The sequence below is a fragment of the Ips typographus genome, linkage group LG6, assembly GCF_016097725.1.
Source record: "Ips typographus isolate SLU linkage group LG6, UJ_Ityp_2.0, whole genome shotgun sequence".
Classification (NCBI taxonomy): Eukaryota; Metazoa; Arthropoda; class Insecta; order Coleoptera; family Curculionidae; genus Ips; species Ips typographus.
The window spans coordinates 4,262,326-4,286,223 of NC_138427.1; the positions used below are offsets into that span (position 1 = coordinate 4,262,326).

Here is a 23,898-nt window from a genome sequence, read left to right on the forward strand (position 1 = left end):
CTGTACCAACTCAACAGATTGGTACCCTTAAAGATCACTTAACATATTTTAAAAGCTCATGTTGTCGTGGCTGAAAGGCAACGATACGCCAAGGATCCGGACAGGTGTTGTTATCTCAGACCAAAATTTGTTTGATAAATTAATTGACTGTCATAATTAAATGGTTGCCCAGTCGATAGGCTAGCGTCTAGTTATTTTAATTAGGATTGATTACATTCTCTGGTATGTCAAATTAATTTATAATTGTTATTGCTTGGGCGCAAATTGCTGCCAATTATTGCTATTTTTAAAACAACCCTGACCTAGGTTTGTTACAAAAAAATTGTAATCCATGTATTAACAGTAATATAATAATGTTAGGAAACACAACATTTAAATCAGTTATGTAATAGTTATCTTCGAGCAAATCCTTCATTCGAGTGGTCTGCTTGCATCAAGCTGATGTCATTCGATATTGGGCAACCTGATTGCAATCCTTACTCAAATACGTTTTAATGGATCTGGCTCGGGTTTTGTTTGCTTTGTCTTCAACGGGCAGACCCGAGCTGGTTATTGCGAACCCCAAGTTTTTAAATGGAATATATTAGATTGCCATTGAATATGCCGATTTGGAAAACGTTATGGAATTATCGGCAATATTAAGTCAATTAAGAGTATTTTTTGTCACAATGATTCTTCTTTAGAATGTATCGTTGTGGGACACCCTGTATTTTAAGGCGACAACTGTGGCAAAAATCAAGATTATCTTCAAAACGACATTTTGATGACATTTCAGAAGCTACTAGTAATTAGCTACTAAAAATCAGGTTTAAACTACTAAACCAAAGTTACAATTAACCCAAAAATCAGGGATGGAGCTGCTTTAAAATGAATAGAGACGACTTACTTAATACAGTAGGTTAGTTATAGTTTGTACTACACTTACTTTTTTGATCTGTGTAAACATTTTTTCTAATTGTAATGCATGGAATATATGAATTAATTTGAAAATATGAATTAGGTTTCTTGTTGCTTTTGCTTAACAAACGAAATATCCGATAGAACGAAGGATAGAAGTACTTTATCTGTCAAAATTGAATAATATCAATATGAAACATGGCGAAATTCTTGTCCCTTTTTTATTTCTGTTAAATTGGTGCAGACCAAAGAAGTTACGAGATATAGTCTGAATCTCAAAAGTTGACCATCACGTGACCAGAGAGACTTGTGAGCTCAAGAATTTTCTTTTTTCATGACTAATGTCAGTTTTCATGTTGGAAAATGGTACTAGTACTTCTTTAGTACTAGCAATCAGTCTCAAAAATACGTGTCTTAATATGAAAAATTTGCCTTTGTTACGTGATCAACTTTCGAGAATCGGACTATATTCTGACATCATCGATTTGACAGAAAGAACACATTATCCAATGGATAACTAAAACGGTCAAAAGTTTGTCCTTCCTGTCATTATTATTATGAAGTTGGAAATGAAATTCACCCAAATCCATTTATTTTCCAACTTGTACAATCACATGGCGTTAGATTCGCCCTGACTGTATGTTGGAGATGCTAAAGTTATTTTTTTTTATGGTAAATAACTCTAACGTATTGAATTACTAAAGACTTACAAGCTAATCCAGGTTACTGTTTGGCAGTTCACTCATTATCATTCAGCCATATTTGTCCATTGTTGAACATAGGCCTCCTCTAAGCATTTCCATGTCTTCCGATCTTGAGCTGCAGCGATTCAGTTGGATGATATTCTTTTTATATTACATTGGTCCATGGTGTCGTCTCTACTTCTTTTGTCTGCTCTAGATTCATTCCACTTTGTTCATCTTCCGTCTTTCAACCTTGCAATGGGTCCCATCCATCACCATTTTGCCCTAGAATATGGTTCTTTTCCCTTAATGAAAGTCGAAGTATCAATCTTTCCATTTTTTCTTGTGTTATTTGTAGCTTCTTTATTGATGATCTGTTAAGAGTTACTTTTTATTCTAGTTGGTATGTTGGACTTGAATATGTTGCTTAGTTTGCCATATGCTGCCCATCCCAGAGTCACTCTCCTTGCCAGTTCGCATGTTTGATTGTCTCTACTGATTCTTACCTCGAGTACCTCGAGTTGTTTTTTACTGAACCACCTTGTGTTCTTTACCGTGAGCGGTGAGTTAAGACTTGACAATATTTCTGTAGTACTCTTCCAACCGAACTCTCTTTTTAACTTGAACGTTGAGGCATATTAATAACCAGCAGGGCTATAGTTTCTTCACCAAAAATTCACCAACATTTTCTCTTATTAAAAAAATTTGTTATGTCTCCTCATCATCAACAATCAAAAGACAAAGACTTCAATCCACCCCCAAGTTCCACCATACTATAACTAATAGAAAATTTTTGGCATTCCTTATTAAATTCAGCTATTATATTAATAATATTTATTCCCGAAGATAACCATTATTTCTTGAAAGTGATCATTGTCAAGGCAGTACTGCCCATGGAGCTTAAGATATGCCACTAATGTAACTTTATCCTATTTTTTTTAAAAATGCTTTTCCTTTCCCTACTTTGTTAGAAACTGTTTAAAAATTTTCAAAAAGTGTTATTTGTATTTTAACACTTAAGTTCACACTTTTAATCAACAAACAGTCATAATATTAAAATGCTTATAACGTAGCAATTCTGTTCTATCCATAATTCTACGCTTAAAAGAAAAAATCTTCACCACAATTACATAAAGTAACCATTGTCCGCATTACATTCAATAATTCCTGATCGCATATCTTGTGAACGGCAATATTCAATTTGAGTAGGTACTAGTGACTTGGGATTAAAACAAAATAAAAACGCAATTCCCCCTGAACCAGATTAGCTTAAATTAATACGATTTATACATGAAAAAGAGCTGTGACCGAAGAATTAGCAGTCGCATTGGCAGTTCAGATAGAAACACAAGTCGACGTGCGTGACTACAACAGCCGCACGAGTATTTCAAAATACATGACTTGCGAAATTTTACTCATTAATAAAAGTTGCGTTGCTACGATCTTATCGAATTTTGTCCCTAGAGGTTCCCTAAAAACCATTTCACCTACCTATTTTACCTAGTTGGAAGTTTTCACCTAATTAATCATTTTTTTTTGTTTCCATTAGCTCATCTTTTCTACAGTACACCAGCGCAAGTTTTATAATAAGTATTTGAGAAGAAAAAAACGAGTAACAATTTTACCGTAATTAAATTTGGCAGAATCGCACGCCCGGTCGTCCGTCGAGTCAAGCCTTAAGATGAATTGGACCAACGCCAGATCAATTAGTCTCAAAAAAGGGCGACTGCTCTTATTAGCAGCCGATCTGTCTTCGTTTATTAACAAAATTCTTCCTTGTACGCAACTTTTTCCCGAAACTTGTTTCTTGCATGTCGAAGACGAGCTTTCGTGGACGATTCTCACTGTTTATAATGAATTAATTCTTCTTATCAGCAGTATCGGTTATTAAATGTTTATTAATTGTAGTGTTGGGTCTACCGGTTTGTTCGCAGAGGGAATCTCCAACTAGTAATCAGAGAAATAGATACATCCATTGGCCAGAAGTCAGAAAACGTCATAGTCACGTGAGCATTCAACCAATAAAACTTGACATTTACTGTTTCTGAGTTGGAAACCAGTCAGGGATTGCCTCTGCGAACAGACCTAATATCTACTCGATAGATTACCGTTAACAACTTGTGAAAAGAAAACACTCATTTTGGTTACAGAAGTATTAGTGTCATTGTTTGATTATTATTGTTCTTACTATGAGAAGATCAAAACGGTGGAACCCTAACATTTGTTTACAACCTGGAAACAAGGCAATGGCCACAAACTGGATGTTTGTTACATATTTAATATTCTTTATAAGTTTAGGTTGTTGTGTTATTCGCAGTTTATTCCTTATGATATATGCTAAATTTCATAAAATTTTATGGTGTGTTATTCAAACTGATCAGTGGATCCTTTTTCTGTAGTTTTCACTAAATGTTCTAGACTGGCGTATAAAATATGATCAAAGTCATACCGTTCGACCAATCGGATGACAAATTTTAGAAAAAATCTATAATTTTACACACAATTTGATATAAGCATAGGTTTTCAAATGATACTCAAGTGAGACTAGGAACTTAGACTATTAATATTACCGCCAGAATCGCTGTAGTATGAAATATGGATGGTTTCAATAGACGACAAGCAGAGATATTAATGAGTTTAATAATTTAAAAATTATATGAATAAGCATTATATACATACTAATAAGTAAGTTTAAAAGTTTCATTTTTGGTAACAAAAACTTCTTGTAAGTTAATTTATCTCTTTACCAATTTTAGAAGTAGTGTCTGGAACACTACTACTAACATACATGAATAATCTTAGAATTGTTTTACGGTATCTCCAAAATCTTTTATGATCCTTAATAGAAAATGCTTATTGATAAAGCTGTAATTGCCAACGTCTAGGAATTCTTCTTCATTCTTCTTCGAACTGATTTGGGCCATCTGCATGGATGAGATAAGTATTTCTGTGTACTGAATTACAGGACTATGTACAAATTATCGTGCAAATGATCCAAACCGATATTCGAAACAGTTCAGAATCAATAACCCGAACCGAGCTAATGTTAACATTAATTTTCTGGGTTTTGCTTCTAATGCACATACCTCTTTACAACTGTGGACGACAGGACATAAGAAGGATTTGATAATTTTGTAACTAGTTATACAGTAAAATCTATTGTACAACAAATTGCAGCAATGCAGACTATTTTCTCACGTTAATTGTCAAATTTATCCAAAGTTATTTATTACAGATAACTGAAAAAAAAATTTACAAGAGATACTGGAGACACAAATGTTACATCACTAATAAGAACTTAGTATATCATTGGTGCAATATAAAAATTGTGTCGTCAATAAAGATTACACACCTCACCAGCCATGGAAATTATCTATGGATTGTTATTTTAAGCTATAGGTAGCAGAATCTAAATTATGATCATTATTAGAGAAGAGAAAAAATAAGAGCCACAAAAACTGGCTTAATTTTACCAGCTCAAAAAATTAAAAAACTTGAGGTTTTTATGCAAGAAAATTATATGAATAATATTGATTGATATAATGAAAAATTTACACCTGTACTAATAAACTGTTCGTCACATTAAACGGGAACAATAAGAGATATCGGTATTTTCAAATGTAAGGTATTATCAAATAATGTGCAAACTAGCATTAACGAAGATCTGAAGAAACTTAACCGAAAAATGGGTCAGAGTTAAATCAGCCTTAGTGGAACTCCCAATAGCTCTGAAGAAAAAAAACTAACAGGAAAGAAAGAATGGATAACTAGGAAAATTATTAATCTCATGGATAAGAGAAGAGGCTGTAAAAGAAAAGTGCACAACAGTAATACAACGGGTACCTCGCACAAAAATCAGGAAACCAAAGAAAGATTATTACAAGCAAAATTGAGCAGAAAATTAGTAATTTTGTGAAGAATATGGACAGATCAGAAGAACATTTGTAAGAATGAAGAGACTTTTTTGCTGTCGAGATCTAATCTGCTATCTATACTATACTATGGGATGGACTATAAAGGGAATTGAAATGAGGAGACTGGAAGCGCTTGAAATGTGGGTATCCGGAGATTTCCCGAATGGAGAGTAACCAACGTGGAAGTGATGAGACGATAAGGAGAGAGAAATAATTCCTACATTACAGAGATGAAAGTTGGAATACATAGGACGTCATGAGGGGAGACAAATATCGAATTTTACAAATCATTATGTCAAGGAAAGAGATTCAGTGGAAGGAGACGAAACTCATGGTTGAAGAACCTTAGGGAGCGGTTTGGATGGAGTAACAACGAATTATTTAGAGCCGCGATCTCAGAAGTAAAGATCATAAAGACTTTTGAAACGGAGACGGCACCTAAAGAAGAAGAAATTTAAATTTAAGAAATTTAATTTTCAAGGTTTAGCAGCAATATAAGAAAAACAGTTTTTGACTACATTTACAATATACATATAAAAGAAACATAATTCAAAGTCCTCAGCTTTAAGTAAGATATCTAAAGTCTTTTATATGAGAGTGTCAAACTTTAACACTCTTATTCTTTCTTTTAACACTAGAATTACTTCAATTTTCTTCTGTTACCTTTTCCAGTGTCTTTCTGGAAATTATTCTTGAGTGCACATTTAAACGTCACGTTAATAATGTACTATTATTGCTAAAATACATAGGGTTGAGGTTATGAGACATTAGTTGTAAATACTTGCATACTATTTATTTTTGTTAAGTATCTGAAAACTTCCACATAATACAGAAAGTCTAAATCGTTAAGCCACCACTAATCAATGTAATCAACGTTTTAGTTGTTTAATTAACAATGCAAGAAAAAGTACGATTTCGGTCCTGATATTTTATCGTCAGCAATATTATCCATATCAACAAAAAATAGCATACTGAAAAGAAGGCGTATACTATCTATTAAGTTCTTTCTATACGCCATCTTTTCGAGCACATATCTTATCGAGTAGTGTAAAGTTTGGCTCATTCATTTATTGAATAATGGTAGTTTATTGGTGTTCTGAAATAACAAAAATGGTGATGATACTACGATAAAAACATCAAGGATTAAATAAAACTTACTAAATAAAATACTGTGACATAATACGTACAGCAATAAAACTTTAGCAGGTATTTGAGTATATTTAGTAAGCAGTAAATGTCTCGCCACTTAATCTGTATGAGAAAGGTCTTTGCGTGCACGCAATGCGTGCCCCCACGATTTCGTGAGGGTCGCGATTTCCGCGATAAAGGATTCCCCTAGAAAAAACCTTTGTCATGTAGATACAATTAACATACTTTATTAAATGATAAGAACTAACAACGTACCGTGGCCCGACGAGTTTGTCAACCTTGCCAATCATTTCGGGCCTATTAAATCCCCAGTAAAGTTAGACCTTTCATTACTGATAAGCCTGACCACACTCACCTTGCCCGCAACGGTCAGACAAATTTTAATTTGCCAAAATTCACGGATCATTAACTATCTACTTGAGTTATTTTGAGTCCCTTAAGGCTGAATATGTCCGGTTTCTGTGGTGCAACAAAAAGGGGATATCACTATCATCTTGGTGTCTCCGAACTAAATTGGTTGAATGGGCATGTAACGATTTTGACAGCTAAAGATAACTGGCCAAAAAGAGTCATCTTTCTACCCACGCTTGCTTGTAAGGTTCCCAGACCAGGATGCGGTTAATCGGGTGCCTTGTAGACAGTGTAAATTTTTATTTTTGTTTCATTCTCTCGAACAGGTTATTTCTTATCCGATGATATTGAAAAGAGTTTGCTTTTAATCATAGGGGAGCTCCGTGTAGGTTTACCAAATAAGCCATTATCTAAAGTGGCTCGGCCTGCGGGAAATTCAATATCAAATACTTTAAAGTGAATTGGCATTTTCTATAAAATTGTAGATTAAAAATGTCATGGGCAAACATTCTTCTTGTTGGGACAATTTCCTAATTGAACCGCTCTGACGTAGGTGATGTAAACAACACGTGCTGCTATTTGTTTTTGTCTTGAAATACAAAATTGTCCAGTACAATTTACTGTTTAACCGAAGATACTTTGAATTGAAAGATTCCGACCGTAGACTATAATAAAGTGATCCTTTTTTATAAGTCAACTTGTACTTGAATTAGTCCAATGACTTTAAAATTACATAAAAACCTGTGTAAAGCATCAACATATTTAGTTACAAGTTTGTAGTTTTGATTTGGGTCCTGTCTGTATGATAATTATATTCATAAATATTCAATTCGTAACGAAATTATTGGTCATTGTTAAGTCTAATAGGATTCTCATCAAAACTTGTCAATGCAACTAATTGGGATCAATTATCTCAGGCAAAAACTGTGTTTTCGATTCCTGGCTCAAGATATTACTGTAACTGTGGACAGACAAATTAAGTTTGTTTTCTTAGGTAGTTCAAAAATTTGCCTAAATCGAAAAATACAATGTGAACCATCTAGTCATTAATTATATCTATGCCACTTTTTTTTTCTCTTATCTATTCTTCTTAGTAATTTTACTATTCGTGTTTGTTTTTATACAGATTGGTTTCTGTTTCAAAAAACAACTCCTTACTAACAGGAAATACTCCTGATGAAGATCTCAGTACAAATCGAAACTTCGTCAGTAAGTGTTGTTGAGTTTAGTGCATAGCATAAAATAAGTGACAAAAGAATACTACATTGCTACCATTCAAACGTATTTTTTATGTTTTTTCGGTAAATTTAACAGCAACAATTGTTACCGCAACACTAAGAGCAAGATAACAAGTATGTTTTACGCACAAAGGACTCTGTAATGTTTTACTAAGCCTAGGTTTCCATGGCAAAAACATCGACTTTACGCCCTAGGGATTTTGACCATTTTTACGGCCCGTCTCTCAGGAGAACGGGCAGTAAAATAAACTTGTTTACACTTTTTCACCCAAAGATAATTTGTGCCTAAAGCATTGGATTACAATCCTTGACCGAATAAAATCGTCTTCTTTCAAAAAATAAGTTTTAAATGGTTCTTGTGATCGTTCATCCAATTATAGATTGAATCATACATTAAATCAAGTTAAAATTTAAAATAAAAAATATTTTGTACACACGATATTCTAGTATTTATTAAAGTAATTCTTTGATTAGCCTGTTTGCGCAAATACAAAACTGCAGGTTGTCAAATTGTTAGATTATAGATATGCAAAACATCCTTGTGGTCTGAAGGCAGCTGTTGGCAAAAGTAACATTGGTTTACAAAAAAGATAAATTACAATTATCTAAATTACGATATGCGATGATGATCATGATTGAATGCATCGCAAGTTGCAATAATAATTATTACCTACTTAGTTTAAAATTGTACAATGTTTCTAAAACACAAATTCAAAAATTAGTTTTATCAATTGGAATAGAAAGAATGTGTGCAAAAGCCAAAATCATAATACTTTTAAAATTTAAACTAAAACTTTTCGACTAGGAAGTAGAAATAAAGAAAATACCGAAAAGTATTTTCATAGATTATAATTTGTTATTTGTAAATTTGATACATTTCTTTAAACAGTCTCTATATCTCTCTGCTTCGTTGAAACTGCCACTTTTCTACTGTTTCTTTAAAGATGACAGGTGTCCTTATTTGACACGCGTTAGCTTTCCTTCAAACATCAAAATATAGCCCGCAATTTTGACCTTCTTTTAACTTCACACAATTTTCTTTCAAAAAATACAAATAACCGAGTGATTTGATCGGAAACAGAGCAGAGCTAGTAATGAAGTTTAATTAAATATGTCATAATTTTACACCTCTTAACTTGGTTCCTATGACAGCTAGGATGTTCGTTCAAACGTGAAAACATAGCTCGCAATTTTGCCTTTCTTTTAACTAACCAATAAAAGGATATCAACGCAAATTTTCTTTAAAAAATCTTAAATAACCGAGAGAGATATTGGCCGGGAAATAGAGCAGAGCAAGTGAACAAGCTTTATAAAGATGTCACAATATGACAGCTCCTAACTTGGTTCCTGTGACAAGAGGTTGGTTCTAACATCAAAATGTATCCCAAAATTCTGCTTTCTTTTGTCAAGACACAGTTTTTTATGCTAAAAATAATCATAATTGTGCACGCCAAACTGAAATATAAAACTTTCTTATACTTCCTTCCAAAGATTTTGAAGGTACGTTCCTCATAAACTCAAACTGTCCCAAAAGGGGTGGTTTTGAGTAGTGTCAGTGTGTATATTTTCGCGAAAATTGTGTTTTTGACTAGGTTATGTTGTTGTTTGTTCGGACTTAATAAGTTAATATTTTGAACAGATTTTACTGAACTGATTATTTAACACTGGGAAATATACTGGTCAAAAAGCTGATATTTATCAAAATTATTATAATGATCATAATCATTCCAACTTAAAAAGATTTGTGTGTTTGATTAGATAACTAGACTACTGAGAATAAATCGGCTAGATTTACTGATGTGCTTTTGTTATGAGCTAGCTGTAGAACAAGAAGCAACAGTAATCTAAAATGTTCTATAACAAAATGACAATTTTTTGAAGGTTTTCATTAATCAGATGACTTGCAATTATCATACTTAGTAATTAGAAAAACACTAAGCACATTTCCAACCAGTATACTTCAATAGTGGTACCTGAACAATTGAGTACTGTCTATACTTATAAGGGTATCACTAGTTAATACATAATTCTAAATTCTAATCAATTAACCTGACAAAGAACCTTTCAATTAACATTTCTGGACAAGCTTAGTAATTTTTTGTAACAGATGCAACACTTTACTCTTTTAAGATTAAGCCTGAATATGTCCAGCAATGACGTTTAATTGAATTTCGGGCACTTGCAACCAAATGGATTAGGGACTGACCAGCTGATAGCTGGACAAATTAAAAGGGGTTAAACTTCGCCTGATGTTATGTACTAAGTGCATTTACGAAATCAGCTGGTGCTAAAAGTCGGTAATATTACGTTTCTGATTTCTATATTGATTAATGATGAATACGTAATGGCGACGCGAATAGAAAAAGTGCAAGTTTCTAAATAGCGAAAACAGCTTTCTTGAAAGCCAACGCTTAATCTCGAGTATTATTAATATTCATAGTTATGGAAACTAAGTATGCTGTTATATGCGAGGCGGGCGAGCGATCTTTGTAGCATAATAGAATAATAAAGCTACTGGTTCAGTAGATAAAAGCTGGAAAAAATATGCGAATATGAATATGTCGACCTGTCACGGGGGACGATTGATCACCGGGGCCCGTACAATATAAACCGGCCCAAACTAAACAACGATAAAAAGCTAGGAAAATATTCACCACGAAAGCCATCGTGCGCTCTTTTACTCCCTTTTCGAGCTTTTGTCCGGATGGTTGGTTGAGGCGGACAGACGCCACAAAACGGATCAAATTGAGAGATCTCTTTTTGCCAAAATTTTAAACCCGTTAGTCATATGTACAGTGCGTTTTTTTTAACGCGCAACATAGGATTTTACGTGTTAAATTTTTAAGCCCATGTTAGACCATTTTATTTTGGAACTGCAAGTCTATAACTTGACGGGTGTGTCTTTAGTACCCTGAAGCTTAAGTAAGTCTACCAATTTGGTCTAAAAAGTGATTAAAAACTGGAAAAAAAATCATTTTTTTTCGAAAAGATTTTAACGTTCCATACTCCCTGTATGTATTGTTGTTCCTTGTTGTTTTTATACTGGCAGGGCAGGTAGCAGGTAAAGTGGCATATTTTGACTGCATCACGACCCAACATCTTTTGAACGTCAAAAGGGCATTTTATGATTGTTTGGAATACTGTTTGGCTTCAAACGGAGGTCACTTTGAACAATTCACTTATAAAAATACTTCTTTTGTTTTTAACTTTCTTGATATAAAGTTAGTGATCACCCTGTTTTACTTTCTACGCCAAATTTTACCTGCTACCTGCCGTGCCAGTATCAAAAACAACAAAGAACAACAATGCATACAGGGAGTATGAAACGATAGAACCTTTTCGAAAAAAGATGATTTTTTGCAAGCTTTTTAACACTTTTTAGGCCGAATTGGTAAACTTACTTAAGCTTCAGGGTACGAAACAGCCCCACGTCAAGTTTTATACTTGTAGTTCCAAAATAACATGGTCTAACATGGGCTTAAAAATTTAACACGTAAAATCCTATGTTGCGCGTTAAAAAAAACGCACTGTATATCAGGTATAAGTATTTAGAATCTCATTCTTTTAAGATGTGGAACAGTAAACCATACTTATCTACATTTACTAACATGGGGGCAGTTATTGCATAGCTGGTTCATATTCATAAAACCAGATAAACAGTTACATGAACTGTCATAAACATAAGAGTGAACTAGATGGAGAAAATGTTGAATTAGAAATAAGATTAGAGCACAGATATAGTATTACTGATTTCTTAGAAAAGTTTAACATGATTGATACTAAGACAACATTATAAGTGTGACAAAATATGTAGTTACTTGCGTTTTATGAAATGACAAATCTGAGTAATGGCAGGTACATTTTTACAACTTTACAAGTAAACTACCATCAATTTAACTAGTCTAGGTAACAAAGTTGTATGACACTTGTTAACTACTAAAGCTCTTACACTTAACTTTAAAGAAAGATAGATAATTATACAAGTTTTAAATATTCCTATACAAAGCTGCTACAAAATGTTGTCTAGTGGTTTTTCGTCAGAAAGTGAAAATGAAGAAATAATTCAAATATGTCGACGACTGTTTAGGCCTAGAATAAACTTCGGGTTTTATTCAATATTCGAATTTAATGAACATTTCAGAATGACTTCTGTTCAAATGGAACAACAAGGTGGATATTGTAGCTTTGCTTTTGCATCCAACCTCATCCCACCGACCGATCAACAAAAATGCAATAGCATTTAGTTCATACAATTTTAAATAAGAACTTGTTTGCCCATTGTCACACTTTAAGACGTTTTAATTTTTTAATTATTTAAAGGAACTAACTAAAAGTTACATCCACAGCGGATCCAGAATTTGAAAAACAGTTTTATAAACTTTTGTTGGTTGTATTATGATATTTTTTTTCACTATTTGTGTCAAATTCTTTCGCAAGTTTTGTGATATTTAGTAGAATTATGTTTTACAATTTGTAAAATAGGCCCCTAAGTGATGTAGAGTAGATTTCACTTTAAGTAAAATTTTATGATTTACTTGATCTTAGGGGATTAAAAAGTAAATAAATTCTCAGAGTAAGAACATTTAATAAATTTTCCCCAAAGCAAACCGTTTCTTTAGGTGCAAAACCATTCTTAAATGAACGGTTTGATAAACAGGTTATTACTTTGTTGGGGCATATTGTTATGAAAAATATAGTTTAGAAAACAGAAGGACAAAAAAACCTTTCTTTTAAAAAGCACCAAACTAAGTAATGGTGACTATTTTCAGCAATTTTTATAGTAATTTTATAATCCCTATTATATTATATACGTGTGGTACAGATACAAATATTAATATTTTTCTGGGTTTATAAACTGGTTGCTCTCCTTCATATACTAAGCAAATTCAGACCGAACCACCCGGCCAAATTTCGATATTAATTGCGCCAAGAAAATCAACGAAGTTTGGCAATTAAAGTATCGTAGACAGGGTGATCATAACACGAATTTCCAAGAAGATGGGCCTGTATCGATGTCGCGTCTGTCTCCGGTAATTACCGATGTAGCGTGTAGTTAACACCGGGCTGTCACAACAGATTAATGAATGCATCCCCAGACTAAGCTGCTCCTTGCTTGCCTTCACTGAACACCAAATCTGATATTATTTAGAGTCTGCTGATCTCATAAATTGGATGGCTGCCCCTCTTTTTGTTGTTTGTTTTATGGGAATACGAATTAGGCATGATTACCGTGAAAACGGGACAGTCAAGGTATGGCGGGTACATGGAGTCGTCATTGTCATTTTTGATCTTAGGACAGTATTTTTTTGACGTTTTACTTTATTTACAATAAGATTAGCCTCTTAAAAAGAAAATCAGAATGGACATTGACTTGGATGACCTCTTTCGATGGATCGACGACCATGAGATCACACGCCAGAAGAAGAACTTGAACAGAGATTTCTCTGATGCAGTACCCTTAGCTGAAATGTTGAAGAAACACTATCCCAAGTTAGTAGAGCTGCACAACTATGCACCAAGAAACGCTGTTTCACAGAAAATTATTAACTGGGAGATTTTGAACAAAAAAGTTTGTGTAGCAACATTTTATAAATCAACATATGCAGCAACTTTTTTCAGGTACTGAATAAATTAAAAATTAACTTGACTTACATGGAAAAAGAACAATTGGCCAAGGCGGTACCTGGAGCAATCGAAAAGCTACTCTATAGAGTCAAAGTGAAAGTGGAAAAACAGCAAGCCGTTTTAGATAAAAGTACTCACAGCACGGAAAAGATTTACTACCTCGAAGGGATTTCCAATGAAGAATCTGCTGATGGTAACCTTTCCTAAACAATTCATAAACCATAATTCATTAGGAAAATTGTAGCAATACTAGATATAAAAGTTAAAAATGGGTCCAGGACCTCCATTCAAAAATTAATACCTCTAAGCATATACAACAAAATGGAGTCAGATATAGCAGAAAAAAGTGAACAACTTGAAGAACTCAAGCAAAAGGTTAACAATTTTTGTGCTTGCCGCTCGATTTTAGTTCTATATTTGTATAGGTAGAACACTTGGAGAATCTGATTTCCATTAAGGACGAAAGAATAAACGACCTGACCAATCAACTGCAAACTATGGCCAATGGAGAAGGAGATAACACTACGTCACCCCGGACTCGGTTTTTTAATAAAATATTTTAGTCTACTATTAAAGAATGCATTAAAATTAATCTAAAGTGATTATTATTCATTAAGCAAGTTGGAAACTCGTATCCTAAATTTTGAATGCCTTCAATTTTATTGTAATTTATAGCCTTCGAGTTCAGCTTGTAAATAATATCAATGCAACAATTTCACCTTAGATTAGATTATAAACGCACACATTCTCGTCAATGTCATATCTCCAATATGACATGTTTACTTGATTTTTGTATGGTGATTCTAATATTTGCAAAACATTCTAACATAAACTGGCATACTTTCTAATAAATTCTATCTCCACAGTTCTACTAATTTTTCCAAAAACATAAGCAAAAAAAATGAAATTGATAAAATACTCCGGGATTAGCCGATTAGATAAACGGTTTTAAACGGTAGCAATATTATATGGACAAAAGCTTAGGCTAATATGATACACGTCAAATCTTCTTTTCAATATTGGTAACCGTATTATTAGATTTCTGATAAGGATTTATTTATTTTAATACAGGGCTTTGCTGTGTATCTCATATTTATTTACGGGAACACTTATCAAGGGTACCCAATTTATCTGATCGGTTCTCGATTAGGTTCGCTCAATTGTTTTTTAACTTTCGGATGGGTTTTTTGTTATGTGATATTTCAGTCTGGCGGGATTAGCGTAACAGTTGGTTTTTCCAGGGCTCAAATATAATTTGGTCGTCATATTTGCTGTTGTGTAAGATTTACGGTTATTGATGGTGATTGTATGACAGTTCTGTAAGTTAGTTAAAATTGACCGCTTTAAAGTACGGTGATATTAGTTAGAAGAATGATAATTATATTCTAATAGTAAAATGAAAAAAGTGGAAAGAAGGAAGGCAAAGTCAATAACTGATTCCCTAAATGAGGTAAGCGGTGGTATCTCATACACTACTTTATTTACTTACTTCAGAAAATTGCCAACTAATTTGTCATAAACTGACTGTCAAATATGCTGGTTTATTATACATTGGGATGGCGAATTTTTTCAAAAATATTCTTGTTATTACTCAAAGTAGCTAATTTTCTGATACTAAATTGAACAAATATCGCCTGGTGCAGCTGGGTTATTCTACACAAGTTCAGTTTTGTCAGCGATTACAAACTAATCATTTTCAGTTTTGGAGATACTGCCGCTTTCTATGTTTTCTATACTAATATAGATATAAGTATTTTGAACAAGGTGTATCAACTTTTAACACACATCAACAACGCCAACACTAAAGGTTTTCTTCATTAGCTGCGAGTTTAATAGAATTGTTAAAACATTTCTTCAGGATGTCATGATTTATTTTAGGTTATTTAGTAAAGTAAGAACCACTGAACAAATCTATCATCTTTTGCTCAGTAATACAGAAGATTGTAGCTAAGATGTGTACCAAACTCTAAAATGATCAGATGACTAGCACAAAAGTTATTGTAAAAAATAATAACTTTAACGAACTTTTTTGATAAAGTGTTATAAAAACTTGTCAAACATAGATTTGCTGTAGATTTTCCTCGTTAAGTGTTGATCGTTTCATTGCCAGACACTCTGTATAATATGACGATAAGAAAAACAATACAACTATTAATATTTTTAAGAAAATGGTGCGAAACTTACAGTCTCACCCAAAAGTGTTTAAGCAAACATAAAGCAGGACATCTAATCAATACTAATTTAAAGTTTAGTTTAGTTAAAAAACCAAAAACAAAATCAGTTTTGAAAAACATGCCAAAAATTTCAAATTTGAATAAACAATATTTGCACATGTCTTGTACATATTATATTTTTTTATTGTTTTTTTTTCTGAAAATATATAACAATTATAGACATAAAGGTAAATAAAAACAGAATCTGAGGGTTGGATTAAGGTGTACTGATACGGTGCTTAACATAAAATACTAAACAAAAATATACATTTTACAGCTTTTTTCTTTGTTTTGTCTTTACAAAACGTTATATAAAAAAGAAAGTAAAAAAGATAAACAGTAGCAGTTTAATAACCTTAAAATTGAATTATTGAAAAAAATGGACACGAAATATTTTATTTTATGATGTTTCGTAATTTGTGTATTCGCGTGATTGTTTCTTTTTTTTTATTGTTTGTTTTGCCCTTTTTCCAAATAATTCAAGTTTGAAAAAACTTTGTACTGAAACTTAACCTATAGTTCATTTTAAGAGATTAGAACGTTAAAATAAAGTAAAATTGACGTAGATTTTGATAGAGTGGAATTTTTTGTTATTAAAATACCGAAGTAAAACAATAGTTATTAGCGCAACTAGGGAGGAAAGTGCAACTTTTGCTCCCAAACAATTTCAAGTTTAAGGGTGCAAAAAGCAGTTTACTCCAGAGTTGCGCATGTTATGTTTTATGAAAAAAAGCAGCATACAACATAAATACCTAGCTGAAAAAGAAGGTGTTGTTATTCAAAATATGTTTGTCAATTTGTCAAGAAAGAGACAAACTCTCTTTAGAAAGTGTGACTTTTACTGGAGGAACTTTTCCTCCCATGGGAGGAAAATACTTTCAGTTTCTCTGGTGGCACTTTCACTCATCCCTATAGGTAGTGAAAGTGATACTTTTCGGGAAAATTTTATTTTCTATAGGAGTCGTAGAAAGAAACACTTTTAAGGCACTTTTTTGATGTGAATTCAGTGCTTGGCTAATGCCTTCCGTTTTCTCAAGTATCCTCTCTACAAGTATACAATCATTTTTACATTATAGTAGTTTGGTTCGTAGATTTCTTTAGTTATATATATTCAAGTTATATAAAGATTTGATACAACTTTATGCAAAAGCGGAAAAAAATGGTCATATGTTCTCTAACAAGATGCGAATACTTAATACTCTGAATGTCTATCTACTACAATGGCAGAATATGTAGTATAATTATGCTCACATCAGTTGTTCATTTGATTTGCCCTTATAGTATTATTATTACTACTTTGCATAATTTTTGAAACCTTATATACTTTTAAATTTTTCTATAATATTTTTTATTCCCAAATTGATATTCCAAAATGTCTTTACCCGATTCCGCCGATAATCTCCTGTAATTTAATCGATCTGATTCAATTACATGATGTTTCCAGATGCTATCATACTGTCTGTAGTACCAGGGTTTCTCAAATGAGATGTTAGTTTATGCAGGAATATGTCCATAAACTCAAAAAACAAACAAAAATGATTCGAATCGAAGTGGAGTTGCGTTTACTAATTACTCCCATTATAACCACCTCATGTGAAACATAGTAATCTTATTTAATTAGTAATTTAACGTTTACAACTGTAAAATGGCCTTTTTTAACGATTTTTTACTGATATCTCGTGTTACAGAAGAGATGAAGTACTGCAGTTTTACACCACGATAATAGATAATCGGATATTTAGAATGAAAGCGTAAATTTTGGAAAAACCACCTCTACCGGAAAGAGCGTAAACTAAAGGTTAGAAAAGTAGGAATGGAAAAAATTAATTAAGAATAGATGAGAAACCTGATGTAAGTCTAAAATAAAGAAAAAAAATTGAAGGAAGTAATGTGATGAGAAAAATGTATGTTGCTCCTTCCTTATCAAGACAATCATATTTTTGCTTACTGTTGATTTTATAATTTCATCTTTCAATTTTACCTATCATTCTAGTGAGCAGTCGAACAACGAATTTTTCCTGGTTTCAACAAAATTTTTTCTTTTTTTCGGGTCTCATTTTTAACTTCCTGATAAATTCGTTTTTAAGGCAAAAGTGGGCCGATATCGGCACGACTTCCACTTGCTTCGGCGGCGTGTCATACCGTGTGGTAATGTCAAATTTGAAAGGCCACTTCGATCCGATCTGGACGTGTTTAAAGATCCACGCGACCTGATAACGGGCCGCAACTAAAAGCTTTTGAAGAAAAACGTTTATACTTATACGGCTTATTTTCGTTCATATTTTCCGTACTGCTGCCCGGTTCAATTTTCGCTTGATCATGCCGTATAGAATTTTGCAACCGCCATATGTTTTTTCTTTCTCTGACACAAACTGCTGATTGCGGTATGGGTCACCAAGCAGCCGGCATAAACTTACGTACTAAAAAGTAGGTAAGTGGGATTGTCTGCTCTTCATTCTGTCTTGTATGAGTTGTGTCAGAAACCATTAATAACCATATTTTTTTGCATTAAAACTGCCATTATTGACTTTCCTTGAACTGAACATTTTTTAATTTTAGGCCCATTATTGTTACTTCTTACTTAATGCTAAGTAACTCAAATGCTATCAAGATATGCAATCAACGTTGTTTTACCGAGTTTACGTAACGCATTACATAATAATGTTGGCTTTGAAGCTTTTACCCACGTTGCAATAAGTATTGTTTTGAATTCTTGCTGGAAATATGACTTGTCTATTTATAGTTGCACACAAAAAGTCTAGTCCCAACACTCTGGGTATATGACGTAGACTTGGGGTGCCTTGAACTTGCACGCGTCCAGGGGCTAATGTAGTCTGACATGTCACGCAATTTGCTGTTCAACAACCTTTTTTATGATTAAAAATAATTTTTTACTTGATACTGAATGAAAACAAAGCATAGAAATAAGTTTATGCTATAAATAACCTATTGACATCAGAAATTGAAAAATAAACAACTTCAAAACGTATAATTACAACAATTATCAAGATTATTAGCTGTAAAAAAATTAATGATAATAACATAGGATTACATGATGTCCTGTCATAGTGTAATGGAATGGATGGTTACACCGACATATTCAAAGTCCCCTTGGCTAGTTTTAATTTGACTGTGACATTTTGTATCTAACTTGTCACAGTCATAACATAACTTAGCTTAAAGTGCCAGTAAGAATACTAAGATACTCTTAAATATGTCGGTGCAATTAGTCATAAGACCGTTTAGGTTAATATTTGCACTTGAAAAACCACTTGTATAGAAGTTTCTGAATTATCCATCTGGTAATAAGTAAGAGACGAAAAAACAATTGATTGACTATAATGGAGAAAAGTTTATAACTGTAAATATGAGAGTTTGTCACAAGATATCAATCTGATCACTTCTGATAAGTGGTCAAAAGTTGTCATGTGACATTTGTTCCGCCAGGCTGACATGTCAGTTACAAGGTTTTCTTCAGCTTTGTCGAAATTATTGATTTGATGGAAAAACTTAAATGCTTTGTTAAAATATAAATACATAGTAAAATAGTTATTTACCTAACAGGTGCGGAAAGTGGTACTTTCCCGCACAAGACTGCAGTTGCCCGAACGACGCAAAGCGGAGCATAGATGATTAAAATGTGTATTATATAGGTGCAGTAAAGTGCACTTTACCGCACCAGAGTAGGAAAATCAAGAAACCTATTCCTTTGGCATCGGTGGACAGGGATATTCTTCCTACATTAGATAAGTATGAGAAACTATGGAGATCTTGGAAACGGTACGAGATAGAGAGTTGGTTAAACTATGATAACATAGCACAATTTGGAGTTCACTGATATGTCTCCTTCAAATGTCAAAAAATTTGATTACTCCTGGCGGTAACCAAAAAAAAAAAGAAAATTTTGGAATTTATTTCAGTTTTGAAAGATTTCTGTCAATGTGAAATTACATTCATCTAGAAATTTGCAATCCTCTATGTGGGCTAAATAACCGACTTCTTTTGCACTGTGAATTATGACATGACGTGCTGAGTTTGATGATGTATTATAGATAACAAATTAGATAACAAATTAGATAACAATATACAAGGTGTCTAACTAAATTTTTCTGGTTTTAAATAACAAATAGTTGAAGTTACACTATTATGCAGTTAAGTTTTGCGTTGATACTAATGAGCAGCATCAATATTAACGAATGATGATGGAAGTTACTTTATCACCTAAATTATTTAAGTACCACTCCACTCTGTATAAATATTTTTTTAGGAATGCGAAAGTTATTCGCGTCACCTACCTAATCAACGTGCGTCTGTAAGTCTGATGCAGTATTTTTTGTTTATACAGAGTTGATTGATTTATCACGAAACCCACGAGCAAACGTATTAAAGCTGACATTTAAAGCTACTTATGTCGAGTATGTAATTTGTTAATTAATTACAATTAGTATACAAATTTGTCTTCCTGGTTTTAATTTTTTCTGGCACACATTTTTCTCTTTAGATAAACAAGAGAATTTCAATAACTTTATGATAGTAGAGTGGAATCTGCATTAACGGACCCGATATTAATTGAATCATTTCACAAATTATCTCTAAACAACAGCAATAAATTTCCAATTATTAAACCACTCGAGGTAAAATACAGCCCAACATTTTTTAGTGACATATTATCCTCGATGTGGGTATTAAACTTTTGCCATGTTCTTATCACTTTCACGTTGACAAGTTGATATCCTGTTTCCGAGCAAATACGACGAGGACAAGATCAATATTTAAAATCAAAAGATAAACACGAAAACATATGTTTAGGCATTATTATCGTGCGTTTTAAGAACAAAGTGACTGACTCCGGAGTGTCCTCTTGTTTACCCAAACGTGTAATTTATGTTTGCCCATTGAAAACTGTTAAAAGTTAAAATGCTATTGACAGGGATTAAGTAAACATTTTATGGAAATTCCTTATCACTTTTGACTGCAAACGTTTAGGGGGGTTTTCGGATGCCTACTGCTTAATTCAACAGAAAAGTGGGTCATCCAGTGGGTACAAGAACCAGTTTTAATGATTCAAAAACTTACCAGTTGGTTTAGGGATGTTTCGTTTAACTTGCATCCACTTGTAAGTTGGTAAAACTGGATGTTGTTGTTGGTTGGTATTCATGGGATGCATCGTATGGTGCTGCCTCATTCGACCATCATTACCCAGCATTTCCTCTTTGTACCTGAGGAGTACATTCACTTTTCAATCACGGAAAATGTTTGTGTTTTGTCTATTTTAGTACTTAACAAGGTTAATAGAAAATAATCACATTCAAGATTAAAACTAAGTAGCTCATTCAGATGTCACTTTTAATTAGAATTTTTGTATAAATTCTAACAAGTTAGACGTTGTTGTTTGTTTCTGAAAAAAAACCACTTATAGTATATAAATATACAGGGAATCCTAGTTTGATAATGAGTATTGATAAAACTATTGCAAAGTACCTATTTAGTGTGTTCTAAATTGACTTAATTTGATTTGCAGATACATGTTTTAAAAGTTTTTACCACAAACTAAAAGTCCAAGTCTCAAAATATTTCATATTCATAAAGTATGTTAAATCAAATTATTAATTCTTGTTTTCATTGATTGAAGAAACTTTATGCAGGCTTATAAACATTTTAGTCAACTAGAACTAGAACACCTGATTAAATTTCCTAATCATTAGTACTAAACTAAATCCCCTAAAGCTCTAAATTATTCGTTTCAATGATCAACTTACCTGGATTGCAACTGCTGAAACTCCATACACCCCACATTGCCTTGACTTCCGCCCACCATATGAGGATGATGATGGTATCCATCCTCCAGAGGATGATATTTGGAGTCGTGCAGATAGGGATAACCACCATCGCCAGAGTCTTCGGGATGTCGAAGCAGAAGGTCTGGATGCGGCCGTCCTGGATACGGTTCTTCGCTGTATCCAGGTTGATGGTAAACAGGGTTTCCCGAGTTACCGTAGTCTAAATTGGTGTAACTCAACCCAGTTTCGGTGTTGATTATTGAGGTTTCAGGGGGGTTCGGTTGGTGGGGGTAAAAATGGCGTTCTTGTGGTGAGGGGGGTGTTTCTACACCTGAGTCGGTTGAAGCTCCACCAACACCTGTAACAATAAAATTCGTTTTTTGCGTACATTTGACTATTTACGTTTATTTGCTAGGTTGGTAGACTCACGAAAAACAAAGAAGGTATCAAATTGAAATCAAATACAAGCTATTACGTCAAGAAAAAATTGTTTCGTTCTGCAGTATAGTCCTGCTTTTTTTTAAAAATCTAACTAGTTTTTACTTTTGGGTGCCAAATAGACAACAAACTAGAACGTTTTATTCTGGTTTCATAGATATCTGACTATTTTATGATTTGCTTCACAAATGATCAGATATTTTAATAAGAACTAGCATCTTAATCGGTCTTCAGTTCGAGACAAAACGAGATATTGTTAAACTTATTCGATTGTGTTGTTTACGAGTAGATTGTTATACATCTCTGGATAGCCAACGAAATGGGCTTTGCAACGGTATGAAAAGTTGAATTGGTTGATTATATAGTTTGGTTTCTGCAGGACGTTAAACTTATTATTCTCTGAATCTCTGCAACATTTTAGGAAATTAGGATTTTCAGGTGATAAAATTCTTTTTCTATCACTCATTGGGGAACTTGTGGTCTTGGAATAAGAAATAATTTGTCATTTAGAAAGGCAAGAAGGAATTTCTTAAGATATTTTGTTCTTCATATCAACTGCGTCGGATGACATCTTTGCAAGAAAAGTATATTAATAACTTAGGTGAACAAATAACGGTTGTCGTTAATTTTATGTTTTTAGAAATATATGGCAGGCGATTTTATAAACAATAATTAGTAATTAAGTGATGTAATTATAGATGGAAGGTGAATCTGTTTTAGTCTGATATACTGCACTTAAAATTTTTCTACTTTTTCTCCTAATGATTATTTAAACACTTACACAAGTAGTTTATGCGAAGAAAGTCGCCAAAGAACAGTCAACATTTTCTTTCTTCTCAGAGTTCTTCTTCTCATAACAATAAAGTTCTCGTAATGTCAAAAAGAACTATTAGAACATTTTCTTCATTCTCAAACTTCACATAAAATACTATTTTAAATTAATTGTCGTTTGCTTTTGAGGTAATTAGAAAAAAATACAGCATTATCAAAAGTATTACATGCTGACTAGAAATAGACATCCATTTGCCACTTTTTTGCGTAAAACGACCTCAATAAAAAATGTAAAACCAAAACCAATTATAAAGGAAGGATAACTAAATGAAATCAAAAAATTATATCAATTGCGTCGGATAAAGAATTCAAGAAAAGTCTTTCCCTGCCTCTTTATTAATAATTATTATTATACTTTTATGATGTGATCGAGGATGTGATACAAATGTAAAAAAATAATTTGAAAAGCAACAGAACTTAGGAATACTTATAACTGTTGTTATTAATTTTAGATTTTTAGAATTACACAGTACACATTGACATTGGAAAAAAGAAACAGATTACCAAATTTTACAGGAGAAGAAAAGTCTTGTTTATTTACTATAATTTCTAACAAATACAAGGATATAATAGAGGATAAAAACACATATCACTTGGAAACTCTAACACGTCTTCTATTTCTTCCAAAATACGAAAGACTGCAGGTTTGGTCAATCTAAAACGTCTATAAAAAGACGTCTAACGCAGTGAAATAGTCGGCCCTCACATAGTGCCTTCTTAGAAAGTCAAATACGTTCAAAATATCTTCATCATCTTCAATAAACATCTTCCTTCAAATT

The 23,898-nt window shown here is 32.9% G+C and overlaps 2 protein-coding genes across 2 annotated transcripts in view; one reads left to right on the forward strand and one right to left on the reverse strand.

Annotated features, from left to right (window-relative positions):
- The window catches only part of lab (labial), a 29,161-nt gene that overhangs the window by 3,609 nt on the left and 1,654 nt on the right, over positions 1–23,898 (reverse strand). The window contains exons 2-3 of the mRNA XM_081981532.1: positions 21,830–22,208; positions 21,147–21,289 (exon numbers count right to left, since the gene is read on the reverse strand). Coding sequence (XP_081837658.1) covers positions 21,147–21,289; positions 21,830–22,208 — 522 coding nt within the window. The remainder of the gene's footprint in view (positions 1–21,146; positions 21,290–21,829; positions 22,209–23,898) is intronic.
- On the forward strand, positions 13,503–14,449 carry LOC145730356 (sperm flagellar protein 1-like). Its single transcript, XM_081981533.1, has 4 exons — positions 13,503–13,801; positions 13,852–14,050; positions 14,102–14,232; positions 14,283–14,449. Exons 1-4 carry the CDS (start codon positions 13,592–13,594, stop codon positions 14,418–14,420), a joined length of 678 nt encoding a protein of 225 aa, XP_081837659.1. The 5' UTR covers positions 13,503–13,591; the 3' UTR covers positions 14,421–14,449.